At 47.7% G+C, this 12,838-nt stretch overlaps 1 protein-coding gene across 5 annotated transcripts in view; it reads right to left on the reverse strand.

The window, feature by feature from the left end:
- ASTN2 (astrotactin 2) overlaps window positions 1-12,838 on the reverse strand; it is a 1,056,817-nt gene that overhangs the window by 684,346 nt on the left and 359,633 nt on the right. For all 5 annotated transcript variants that reach the window (XM_061426655.1, XM_061426656.1, XM_061426657.1 and 2 more), the window contains one exon: window positions 11,279-11,386. In XM_061426655.1, coding sequence (XP_061282639.1) covers window positions 11,279-11,386 — 108 coding nt within the window. The remainder of the gene's footprint in view (window positions 1-11,278; window positions 11,387-12,838) is intronic.

Here is a 12,838-nt window from a genome sequence, read left to right on the forward strand (position 1 = left end):
TCAGAGCCAGTGGTTTCAGCTCTGTATCCGGGAAAGGGTTTGCAGGGGAGAACCCTCGCCGGCTGCAGGACTGCAAGGGAAGTGAAAGACAGAGTGCTCACGGCCGGGTGGGAAGCAGGGAGTCCCAATCCCTCAGCAGGAGGAAAGGGGGTTGGAGGGGGGGGATCCTGCTGAGTCCAGCTGAAAAGCAAGAAAGCGAGGGAGACTGATAATTCCTTCTCGCCAGTGTAAGCAACTAAAACGACGTGTTTGCTTTATTGCCTTTGGTCTCCCATTTGATTCCTGACAGCTGCCTCCCTCCCTTGGACGCCAGGCGGTCAGGTGCTGAGCTGGCTGGCATTGCTGAGGAGGAGGAGAAAGAAGCACAATTTGAACAGTATTTCATGGACCGTCGTGAGTGTGGGGAGGGAGTTTTTGAAGCTGTCTGGCTCCCTCCACACATTCAAGGAATCCTGGTTTGCCAAGCCGCTTGATGTCTGCAGGTTGAAGACAGGTAGTCTGGGAGGGACCTTTAAGAGTGAAAACAATGGCAACAAAAAACCAACGTCTGTTTTCTCTGAGGTTTGAGGGAAGGGAGAGAAGAGAGACATTAGACGGGGGTTTATGAGCCTATAACAATTTCTGAATGCATACTTTTCTCTCACATCTTGTCAAACAGGGCCAAATGCAGGCATAGATCAAAGCTGCATTTCTGCATTTTACTGTTCTTTCAGTAAGAAAAATCCAAGCTCCCGATCTCATTTCTTCATGAGAGAAACCAGAATATCTCTAGAAAGCCTGCAGAGCCTGGTGAAACCTTCTGGAGGAAGGTATCTATATATCACAGATCACAAACTGCTAACTACCCAGGCAAGAGCTGGGCTTCCCCAGTGGCTCAGAGGTAAAGAACCCGCCTGCCAGTGCAGGAGCCACAGGAGATGCAGGTTCAATCCTGGGCTGGGAAGATCCCCTGGAGGATTCTTGCCTGGAGAACCCCATGAACAGAGGAGCCTGGCGGGCTACAGTCCATAGGGTCACAAAGAGTCAGACACGACTGAAGCGCCTGAGCATGCACACACAGGGCAAGAGTTATGACAAGAGGGAAAGGGTTTAAAAGTCTGTAAGATTCTCCTAGAGGCTGATACTACGGTATGGTGACACCAGATTTGGGGAGCACGTGGAATGAGGCTCAAGACTCCATTCTGTAACTTACTGACTCTATGACCTTGGAGAAATTCCTCTGCCAGGTTTTACTGTCATTCTTTTGCATACAGAGACAAGGACAGTAAAAGATCACAGAGAATGGTTGGTGAATATGCAACAGACCTGGCAAAAAAGGGACAGTAAATGGTCCCTCTGAGTTTTCATTCCTCTTAGAACTGGGAGTCGAGTTCCTGGCATGGGAAAAGGGGCACACAATCAGTGGGAGGTAAGGCCACAATAAGAACAGGCATGGAGTATTAGCTACTATGTCAGGGGAATTGTACAGCGTTTTTTTCTCAAATCTGGCCAAAAATTAGAATTGAAAGAGAATTTTATACCAGATCCCTTGGCCAGATATTCCCATATAATGTGTCTGAAATAACTAGTTTATTTAGAACTAGCTTCTTTCTTTTTTTTAGTTTTCCAAGTGATTCTGAGGTTTAATTAGGTCAGAGAACTGCCCTGCCTCTGACAGCCTTTCTGAACCACACAGCTGAGGACACCTGATCCACTGTCGGCTCTGACCTGACCCAGATCCTAGGACACAGCGGTCCTTCAAGCGGGTAACACCAGAGTCTCCATCCTCCTACGCAGGCCCTACATATCCAGCCTCCCCAGCTGACCTTGTCTTCTGTTTCTGAAGAGAGATGCTCTGAGTCCAAATTTGCTTTGTCCCAGATCTAGTGCTCTGTCCTCTGGGAAAGATTCTGGATTGCTCAGACTATTTCTAGAAGAAAAATTCTTTGCCCTCTGGTTTGTATAATATTAATAGCTTATTTCTTACTTATTTAACAATGGGCTCCGAGGAGGAAAGGGAAGCCTGCATTGCACTGCTTGTCAATGCCCATGGTATAAATACTTCTTCCACAGCTGCTTATAAGCTACTGATGTGACATCACTCACAGCGGAGCTGGAAATGATGAGTAATACCAGCTCTCACAACTGCTATGGGTTGGAGCCAGTGCAACACTGGAAGATCTCTTTGTCACATATTTTTTCCTCCCTGATCAAATAACAGGACCCCCAGCGATGGCGGTGCCCTGGGAGCGTTGGTCCTTATGGTGGCTGCCCCTCCCCGCCCCCCACCGGATACTGCAGTGACTTTCCAGTGTCCGAGCTACTTCTGACCAGCCCTATTTTTGGTCCTAGTTCCTCCCGGGCTGATGCTCTCTGGAGTTACAGAGTTCACAGCAGGATATTCTCAGGGGTCTGATCGGGCTTTCAGCACCAGCACAGACGTGGGAACCAACCCCCTCGGTACAGCCCAGCACAGGCACTGTGGGATGCGCCGCACACGCGTGTCTGAAACATACAATGATCTGAGCAGATTCTGAGGTCAAAGAACTTAACTCCAAATGTCAGCTCCCCTTACCTGGTGGTAATCTCAAGTAAGTGACCTCTCTAAGTCCCAGTTTCCACAGCTGAAAAAACAGAGGTAAGAACAATCCCTTCCCAGGAATTGCCCTGGCGGTCCCATGGTGAGGACTCTGCACTGCCATTACAGGGGACATGGGTTTGATTCCTGGTCGGGGAACTGAGATCCCACCAGCAGTTTGGTATGACCAAAAGGAAAAACAACGTCCCTTGGGACTTCCTGGGTGGTCCAGTAGTTAAGAACCCTTATCCCCTTGCAACACAGGGGACGTGGGTTCGGTCCCTGGTCGAAGAACTAAGATCCCACATACCCTAGAACAACTAAGCCCGTTCGCAGAATCCACTGAGCTCCAGTGCTCTGGAGTCCTTGCCCCACAACTAGAGAGCCTGCGTGCCACTGTGGCAGCCCTCGCCTGATGCAGCAAGGACCTGATGAAGCCAAATACACAGACACAATCCCTGCCTGTGATGTTACTTGGAATTCTATAAGAAGGTTCATACAAAGAGCACAGACACGCACAGACAGCATTCAGTAAATCAGGCATGGCTTGGCTTGGCTTTTCCTCTTTCTCCCTCCTTGTGCCTATGTTTCCATCATGACTGGTATTACTGAGAACTCAGAGGGCATCAAGTTCTACCTCACTGATTGACAGATAGGAAATTGAGGTCCAGGGCCTTGCTCAGTCCTCAGAATCAGACAAGGGTGCACCCGGTGTTGGAGGCCAAGGTCTAAGCCCTCCAGTAGCTTCACTACATTCTCTTGTGTGGCTCCTCCTCCTCTGTTCCTGCCTCCCTCCTTTTCTCACAAGCTCACGGGCACTACCTCTCCCTGGCACTCCACCCGGTCCTAACCTGCTCTGCTTTCTCCCTGCCCAGGTCCACACTCTGGGATGACTGATAAACCCACCGAGAGCTCTGATGCTTTCCTCTCTGGGGCTGCCATCTAATCCTTTGTCTTAAGCTCCAGTCATTCTGTCCTTAGTAGGGGTCCCTGTTGGTAGGGAGAGTAGGTCAGCTGGACAGAGGAGGTTGGCAGAAATAAGGACCCTGGAGCCTTGCTTCTGTCTCCAAGGCACCCCGCCACACACCCGAGACCCCAGGACCATCTGTTCCACGTCCTTCCACAGCCTGGGTTTGTAGCGCTCTTCCCAGGTTACTCTAGCTACACAGGCGTACAGGATGATTAAACACCAATTGCTCTGTCTTCAGTGTGTACACTTTTCCGAGCAGCAGGTCCTAGAGGTGTAACCTGCAGGCTGGAAGAGGACACCCTGCAGATGTCCCAGGGAAAGAGACTGTCCTTAGCAAAGGACAAGGATGGGAAGAAAGAAAATCATGTCACAACATCCCAAGAGGCCAGGCCCACCAAGTCTACGTTCTAACCTAAAATGTTCTTTTTCCCACCTCGAAGCAAGACCAACTTGCAGACCAACACATTGGAAAAAGGCCACGGAGCTGTGCCTAGCTCAAGCCAGTCATTTGCTGTGCTTAACTGATTACCACTTAGTGAACACTGACCATGTGGTAGGTATGCTCTGCTAAGCATGTCCTTTGCATACTTTACTTCCTTTAAGCCCTGCAAAAAGCCTAAGGAAGAGTAGAAGGACTAATTCCAGACTTGTTTTCCTTTACCCAAGGGAAACTGAGGCTCAGAGAAGGAAAGTGACTCAGCCTAAGCCACACAGCTAGGGAACAGCAGAGCAAGGATCTGGACCCCTGAGTGCTGATTCTCAAACACCATGATGTGGTGAGAAATGCTGGGTAAAGGATGGGATCGGTGTCCCAATGGTCAGGGCATGGCCCCTGCTTATTTCCCCAGCCCAGCCGCCATCATTCTCAAATCCACAGCCTTCACTCTACCCAGCGACTGGCATCTCTCTCATCCCCAGCCCCAGGGCACCATGCACCTCTGGTCTCATACTCAGCAGGTACCGTTCTGTTGATGTTCAGCTTTCACTCTGCTCCGTTCCCATTTCCTGGAGTCTCTGCTCTATCCGGGCATTCTCAGATTATATTTCAGAATAGTCTCCTTCCCTCAATTCCCAAAGGCCTCCTCTTCTGTAGATGTGGCTTGAACTTTCCCTTACTTGTCCACTTACTCTAAAACACAATTCAACTATGTGTGTGTGTGTGTGTGTGTGTGTTAGCAGGGGAAAATCAAAACTAAAAAAATTCACACATCAGACTTCCTTGGCTGTTCAGCGCTTAAGACTCTGGGCTTCCAGTGCAGGGGGTGCAGGTTCGATTCCCAGACGGGGAACAAAGATCCCACAGGCCGCGCTATGCGGCCAAAAAAAAAAAAAAAAAAGAAAAGTAACTCACACATCCATACAAAGCTTTGCTTACAATTCAAGAGTTCTTATCACTACAGAAAAGCTCAGCTTAAGGATCATCAAATTAAACCAAGAAACTAAAACAAAAACCAAGCAAACCCAGGGAGCATTCACATCCTGTTCTCTTTGCCCGGGAACTAAGCACCAAAGCTTAGCGGGAAGTGTATGCATTTGGGAACGAGATAACCTGGGTTTCTAGCACTGGCTGAGCACTGAAGAGAGAGAGAGACTTGCCCAAGGCCCCGTGGCCACCTGCGCAGAACTGGGCTGGGAGGTTCTTGCCAGGCGCTTGTGCTGCTGGAATCAGCGGCAGCTTACGCTCTGTCTCCTGCTCAGCACTGTGCCCGGGGCTGGACACACCATCTGCACTTTTCATCTGGACCTTCAGTTACACACGCGCTTACCCTCATCAGCGTCACTCCTCTGTGGGAGCTGCATCCCCCTCCCAAGGAGGTTATAACCACCTTGGGGCTGGGAGCCCAGGTCCTGCTGCCCAGAAACACACTTAGTCAGGTTGTTCAGACCCTAGACATAGGTTAGACTACAACGAGCTTCAGACTCAACAGGAGCTATAAATATCTTCGTTTTGCAAAACTTAGGAAAACTGAGGCCCCAAGAGGGCAATTGCTGGCCGAGGGGTCACTGAGTGAGTGAGTGGCAGGGCTACAGACTTCACCACTCATCTCCTGACAGGGAGTCTGGCGTCCTCTGCTAGGGCCATCTCTCCTTAATTAAGGTGCAATTGGGACAAGCAGGAAGCTACCACCTCCAACCACCTCATTAGTTAATGCTATCAAACATCTAAACAAGTGGTAGACTGATTAGTTATTTACTTGACCCAACATAGAACTCAGTTTGACAAAGCCACTCCCTTAGGCAGCAGGACCATGGACGGCATGAGATCAGATTCCTTTCACAAAACGTGGGATCGCACTCCTGCTTCCTGGACCAGTCCTATAGTTACCTGTATGATGGGGATGTTTAGGGTAGGGGGTCAGCAAACTGTAAGGTCACTGGTGAAATCTGGACCAGCATCCGTTTTTGGAAATAAAGTTTGATTAGGACACATATTGGAGAAGGCAATGGCACCCATTCCAGTACTCTTGCCTGGAAAATCCCATGGACAGAGGAGCCTGGTAGGCTGCAGTCCATGGGGTCGCTAAGAGTCGGACATGACTGAGCAACTTCCCTTTCACTTTTCACTTTCATGCATTGGAGAAGGAAATGGCAACCCACTCCAGTGTTCTTGCCTGAAGAATCCCAGGGATGGAGGAGCCTGGTGGGCTACCATCCATGGGGTTGCACAGAGTCGGACACGACTGAAGTGACTTAGCAGCAGCAGGACACATGTACGTTCATTCACATGCAGTTTTCAAGGTACAGAGGTAGCGTTAAGTAGTCCCAATGGTGACTGTACATTCTGCAAAGCTGAAAATGTTCAGTGCTTCACCATTTACAGATAAAGGTTGCTGACTCTTGATTCAGGAAATCCCACCATCTAATATGTTTATATTTTGATATAATACAAGTCCGTGAGGGCAGGGCTTTTAAAACTTGTTTGGTTTCTGTCACCATGGCCTAGAACATGGTCAGACACATAGTTGGTGCTTGACAAATAGCTGAGATATTGTGGGAAGTGGGGAGGAAAGCAGGGAGAAAGGCTTCACTAGAAAATGTTGAAAAAAGCAAGGGAGAGGCTAGAAGAGGCAGTAAGTAGAGAGAAGGAAAACAGTGAAGACACAGAAGAGAACAAAAAATGAAATGGACAATGTATGGGAAAAACCACTACAATATTGTAAAGTAATTAGCCTCCAATTAAAATAAATTAATTAAAAAAAAAGACGGAGGAATGAGAAGAATGCAGTGAAAGATGACGAAGGGAAGAAGAGAGGAAAGGGAAAGGGGAGAGGAAAAAAAAAAAAAAGAGAGACGAAAACAAGCAAGCAAACAGAACCAGAATACAGACGAGGAGGAGGAGGAGGAGGAGGAGGAGGTGGTGGTGGGAACCAGAGCAGGCGTGAGAGGCCTGGCTGAGAGGCCTGGCCGTCAGCAACAGTAGGGAGGAGAGGGACGGAGCTGCGTTGGCACTGACCAGGCAGGAGGGCTGGGAAGGAAGGTGTGTGTGTTTCTGGGGGGCGGTGGGCAGTGCATCACAGCCCTGGCATTCTCACCATCCGGAAGACACAGCCCAGTCTCTCGGAGGGTATGAAGCCCCTGGGCCATATTCTTTATCTCAAGTCCTGTGGCTTGCTTTTGATTTTGTTTTTGAACTCCGATTTATAAGGGACACACTCAATGAAAGATGTCTTCCCAATTAGCTGTAAATAGCCCAGTTCTTTGGAGAAGACTCAATGACTTCCCCAGCCCTAATTCTGGCTGTCATACTGGGGGAGGGAGAAGACAGGTCAAGAATCATCCATCACCAGCTTCTAAGTCTCCACTGCAGCAGATTCCAGAGGGCTGAGGCATGGAAAGAGTGAGAGCTAAGTGTATTCTGGTGTCTGCAGAGTCCGAGATACCTCTCCAGGTGCTGTGTCCAGGGAGACATTCCCCTTAGGGGGCCTTTTCCGTGAAAGGCACCAGGGGTAAGGAGATACAGAAAACAACAGTGAAAACTGCATGGACATTAATAAGGCCCACCTTTCATGGCTAAATACTCCACTGCATCTGTATGTGTGTATACATACATACATACACGACACATCTTTACCCACTCCTCTGCTGACGGACATTTACGTAGCTTCCATGTCATGGCTATTGTAAACAGTGCTGATATGAACACTGGGGTATACTTATGTTTTCAGATTACAGTTTTCTGCAGATATATGCCCACGAGGGGGGTGGCTGGATCATAAATTGCCAGTCCCTTGGTCGTCTCTGACTTTTAGATCCTATGGATGCTAGCCTGCCAGACCCCTCTGCCCATGGGGTTCTCCAGGCTGGATTACATGGAAGTCCTATTTTTAGTAGGAGGGATAAATTCAGAGATTGGGGTTGACATATACATACTACTATCTGCAACACAGACTAATAAGAACCTACTATAGAGCACAGAGAGTTCTGCTTAGTTCTCTGGAATGACCTACACGGAGTAGCATCTGAAAAAAGAGTGAATACATAGATACACACAGAATTCATTCTGCTGAACACCTGAAACTAATACAACATTGTAAATCAACTATACGCCAGTAAGAATTAATTAAAACAAAACAAAAAATAATACCTGAGCAAAATGGCTGTCTGAGGAGGCCTTACAAATAGCTGTGAAAAGAAGAGAAGTGAGAAGCAAAGGAGAAAAGGAAAGATATACCCATTTGAATGCAGAGTTCCAAAGAATAGCAAGGAGACGTAAGAAAGCCTTCCTCAGTGATCAATACAAAGAAATAGAGGAAAACAATAGAATGGGAAAGACTAGAGATCTCTTCAAGAAAATTAGAGATACCAAGGGAACATTTCATGAAAAGATGGGCTTGATAAAGGACAGAAATGGTATGGACCTAACAGAAGCAAGAGATATTAAGAAGAGGTGGCAAGAATACACAGAAGAACTATACAAAAAAGATCCTCATGACCCAGATAATCACGATGGTGTGATCACTCACCTAGAGCCAGACATCCTGGAATGTGAAATAAAGTGGGCCTTAGGAAGCATCACTACAAAGCTAATGGAGGTGATGGAATTCCAGTTGAGCTATTTTAAATCCTAAAAGATGATGCTGTGAAACTGCTGCACTTAATATTTCAGCAAATTTGGAAAACTCAGCAGTGGCCACAGGACTGGAAAAGGTCAATTTTCATTCCAATCCCAAAGAAAGGCAATCCCAAAGAATGCTCAAACTACCACACAATTGCACTCATCTCACACACCAGTAAAGTAATGCTCAAAATTCTCCAAGCCAGGCCTCAGCAATATGTGAACTGTGAACTTCCTGATGTTCAAGCTGGTTTTAGAAAAGGTGGAGGAACCAGAGATCAAATTGCTAACATCCGCTGTATCATCAAAAAAGCAAGAGACTTCCAGAAAAACATCTATTTCTGCTTTATTGACTATGTCAAAACCTTTGGCTGTGTGGATCACAATAAACTGCAGAAAATTCTGAAAGAGATGAGAATACCAGACCACCTGACCTGCCTCTTGAGAAAGCTATATGCAGGTCAGGAAGCAACAGTTAGAACTGGACATGGAACAACAGACTGATTCCAAATAGGAAAAGGAGTATGTCAAGGCTGTATATTGTCACCCTGCTTATTTAACTTCTATGCAGAGTACATCATGAGAAATGCTGGGCTGGAAGAAGCACAAGCTGGAATCAAGATTGCTGGGAGAAATATCAATAACCTCAGATATGCAAATAATACCACCCTTATGGCAGAAAGTGAAGAACTAAAGAGCCTCTTGATGAAAGTGAAAGAGTAGAGTGAAAAAGTTGGCTTAACATTCAACATTCAGAAAATTAACATCATGGCATCCGGTCCCATCACTTAATGGCAAATAGATGGAGAAACAGTGGAAACATTAGTTGACTTTATTTTTATGGGCTCCAAAATCACTGCAGATAGTGATTGCAGCCATGAAATTAAGAGAGGCTTACTCCTTGGAAGGAAAGTTATGACCAACCTGGACAGCATATTAAAAAGCAGAGATGTTACTTTGTCAACAAAGGTCCATCTAGTCAAGGCTATGGTTTTTCCAGTGGTCATGTATGGATGTAAGAGTTGAACTATAAAGAAAGCTAAGTGCAGAAGAATTAATGCTTTTGAACTATGGTGTTGGAGAAGACTCTTGAGAGTCCCTTGGACCGCAAGGAGATCCAACCAGTCCATCCTAAAGGAGATCAGTCCTGGGTGATCATTGTAAGGACTGATGCTGAAGCTGAAACTCCAATACTTTGGCCAACTGATGAGAAAAGCTGACTCATCTGGGAACACCCTGATGCTGGGGAAGATTGAGGGCAGTAGGAGAAGGGGATGACCGAGGATGAGATGGTTGGATGGCATCATGGACTCAATGGACGTTGAGTTTGGGTAAACTCTGGGAGTTGGTGATGGACAGGGAGGCCTGCTGTGCTGTGGTTCATGGGGTTGCAAAGAGTCAGACACGACTGAGCAACTGAAATGAACTGAACTATTTTCCCTTAGCATCTACCAGGCACCATGATACTTTTTAATGCAACAGAAGAAAATTCATCTCCAAATCTATGAGGCAGGTCCAAGGCCCATTACACAGAGGAGAGAACTGAGGGATACGATAGGTAGATAACTTGCCCAAGGCTCAAGGCACCCAGAGAAGCAACATGATCTGTGCCCTTGACTGTCCATCATGTATGGGTGGAATCCTTTTATGCAATTTGGGGGACTAGGGAGCATAGATGGCCACATACCTAGATTAGTTGCCGTTATGTTCACGAGGGAACCTCCATCCTCTCCAGGGCGTGCTCCAAGCTCATGGATATGCCCTTAATCACTTGCTGGGAATACATGCTTGCACCCTAAATTCCCTCCAAGGTTGCAATCTTGAACTTGCTACTTTGTTGTCCTTAAAAAGCACTCATGGTTGAGGAATTATATTCCCAGGTGATGGCCTGAAATGTGCTCTATTTGAGAGCATATTTTACCACAGTGAGCCGTGGACCTCAAAGCACATTTTACCACAGCGAAATCTGCACATTTTACACACAGTGAAAGCACATTTTACCACAGTGAACCTCGGACCTCAGCCACAAGGTCTAAGCCCTGTAACGGGTCCTGCCTCAGCATTTTCATGTCTTCTTACATTGAGTGTCATCTTGAGAAAAAAATTATGCATTCAAGCATCAATACCGATTCTCTCTGTAGAAAACACAAAACATTGTCTAGAGAGTTGCAGGGAGTCCTGTTTACAGGAACCAACAGGAGAACTCCGTCTGGTCTCTGTATCAGGTAAATAGGATCTCCCGGGCCAGTGCTGGTTTTACCCGCTCAGACTCTGTGCATCTTTCTGCTGAGCATGTTCCATTTTGCAGTTTGGTTGCTAAGAATCTCTGAGTTAAGCTGTCAGCCCCTTAGAATACGCAACACAGCATGGCGCGAATTACCGAGCAGACATCTGAGCGGAGTCGGAATCAGTTTCCTTACTCTGATTTTCCTTTCGATTTGATTTTTTATTGTGATGGATTAAAAAAAGAAACGCATAAACTTACAAAACCATCTCCGAATCCTCTGAGGACTGGGGCAAGACAGAGAAAAATAGAGAATGGGTAGACAGGGTATCAGATGCCAGGTTCAGGATTAACTGGACCGGGACCAGGTTGAAGAATAAGATTTAGAGTCTGTCATGAAGCACAAAAGCTGCTTCCCAGATTTCCCCACTACAAACCCTGGTTCGGGAACCTTCTCCTGGATTCTGTTACCTTTGCTGCGGCGACGGCTGCGGTACTGCTCCGTGTAGAACGTCAGCTGCGTTTCATCGTCTGCCTCTGACCCGGACGTCCCCTTGGTTCTCCCAAAGCTGATGCCCCCTGTGCAAGAAGCACAATCCATCAGTCACTGCAGGCCTCCAGAAGTGAAATCCCCCATCCATCCCGAAGACCAGCAACCCCACCCCCAAGTGACCCAAGTCTCTGTAAATCCCAAGTGATCCAGGAGTTGGCATGATTTATGGAAGGAGTTCAGGCTCTGCAGTGAGGTGGGCCTGGGTTCTCACCACGGCTTGGCAGCCTTGGGGCTGTGTGACCTTGAGGAGATGCCTCCCTTTTCTGAGTCCTGGGTCCTTTCTTTCTAAAGTAGGGGAAAAGCTATTAATCTTGTGGGGTTGCTTTGAAGATTAAAGGAGGTACGACGTGTAAACTCCCTGGTCCTGGGTGGGTACCAGGTAACTGATAGGTGCACTGCTGCTTTGAATGATAGATCTGCCTCTAAAAAAGCATTCCAGGTGACTAAATTTCACACACACATTTCAGTCCAGTGCTTACTCTACGCCAGGCCCAGAGCCAGACTCAGGGGAAACAAAGAGAGATACTGCCTGGTCCTTGCCAGCCAGGGGATCATAAGCTAGTCATGGGGACAAATGGATCCTAAGGAGCCTTTAACCTAATTCATGGCCATGTTTCCCACACAGTGAGATGCTGGGAATACAGGAGAGAGCAATTCATCCCAACACGGAGGACCTGGGAAGGCTTTATGGGCAGGGGGTAGATTTAGGGCAGGGCTGGAAGGATGGATGGGCTTCAGGAGCAGAAACTGGATGTGGGAGGAGAGGTAAGAGCTGGAGCATCCCTGGCGGGGGAGGGGAGTGTGGGTGGGAGGAGGAGGCGCTGCAGCAGAGTGCTGGCTGGGCAGGGTCTGCCGGTGCCCCCCAGGGGAAGCCCCCGAGTGCCACACTGAGCACCCTGGAGCTTAATTTGGGATGTCACAGAAGGTTCAAGAGGGAATGCAGACTGTGCTTTAAGCACGAAGTGTCAAGTGCTGTGTGATGAGCTTTGCAGCCATCATCTCACCCCAAATTCAAAGCCCTCTTGGGAGGGAAGCATCATGACACCCACTTGACAGATGAAGGAACCAGGGTCCAGAAAAGGAAAGTGATTTGAGAACAGGGAGTGAAGTCAGACTTGGTATGTGGGTGTGACTGATGGCCAAGCTCAAGTTTTTAACCAGTGTCGCATCGCCTCTCAGTGTAACGCTCTGTAAAATGGGAACAAAATGGAATACATGTCCTGCTCCTTCCTGGAGGCAGTGTGTTGCAATGGACGGAGGAAAGAAAGGGACATGAACATCTGATCACTGTTCCCATGTGTCTTTAGCCATGAGCTGCCCCTGCCCTTTAGCACAAATCCCCCCAATTCCCAGCAACTAAGAGCTGGACCTGAAGACAGCAGGGGACCCCAGAGTCAACCAGATGCAATTCCCCCATGTAAGGGCTCTTTTTCGAAATGGAGTTGGCAGAAGCCCCACAGAGATTCTGGAAGCAGTGG

This window comes from Bos javanicus, chromosome 8, assembly GCF_032452875.1.
Source record: "Bos javanicus breed banteng chromosome 8, ARS-OSU_banteng_1.0, whole genome shotgun sequence".
Classification (NCBI taxonomy): Eukaryota; Metazoa; Chordata; class Mammalia; order Artiodactyla; family Bovidae; genus Bos; species Bos javanicus.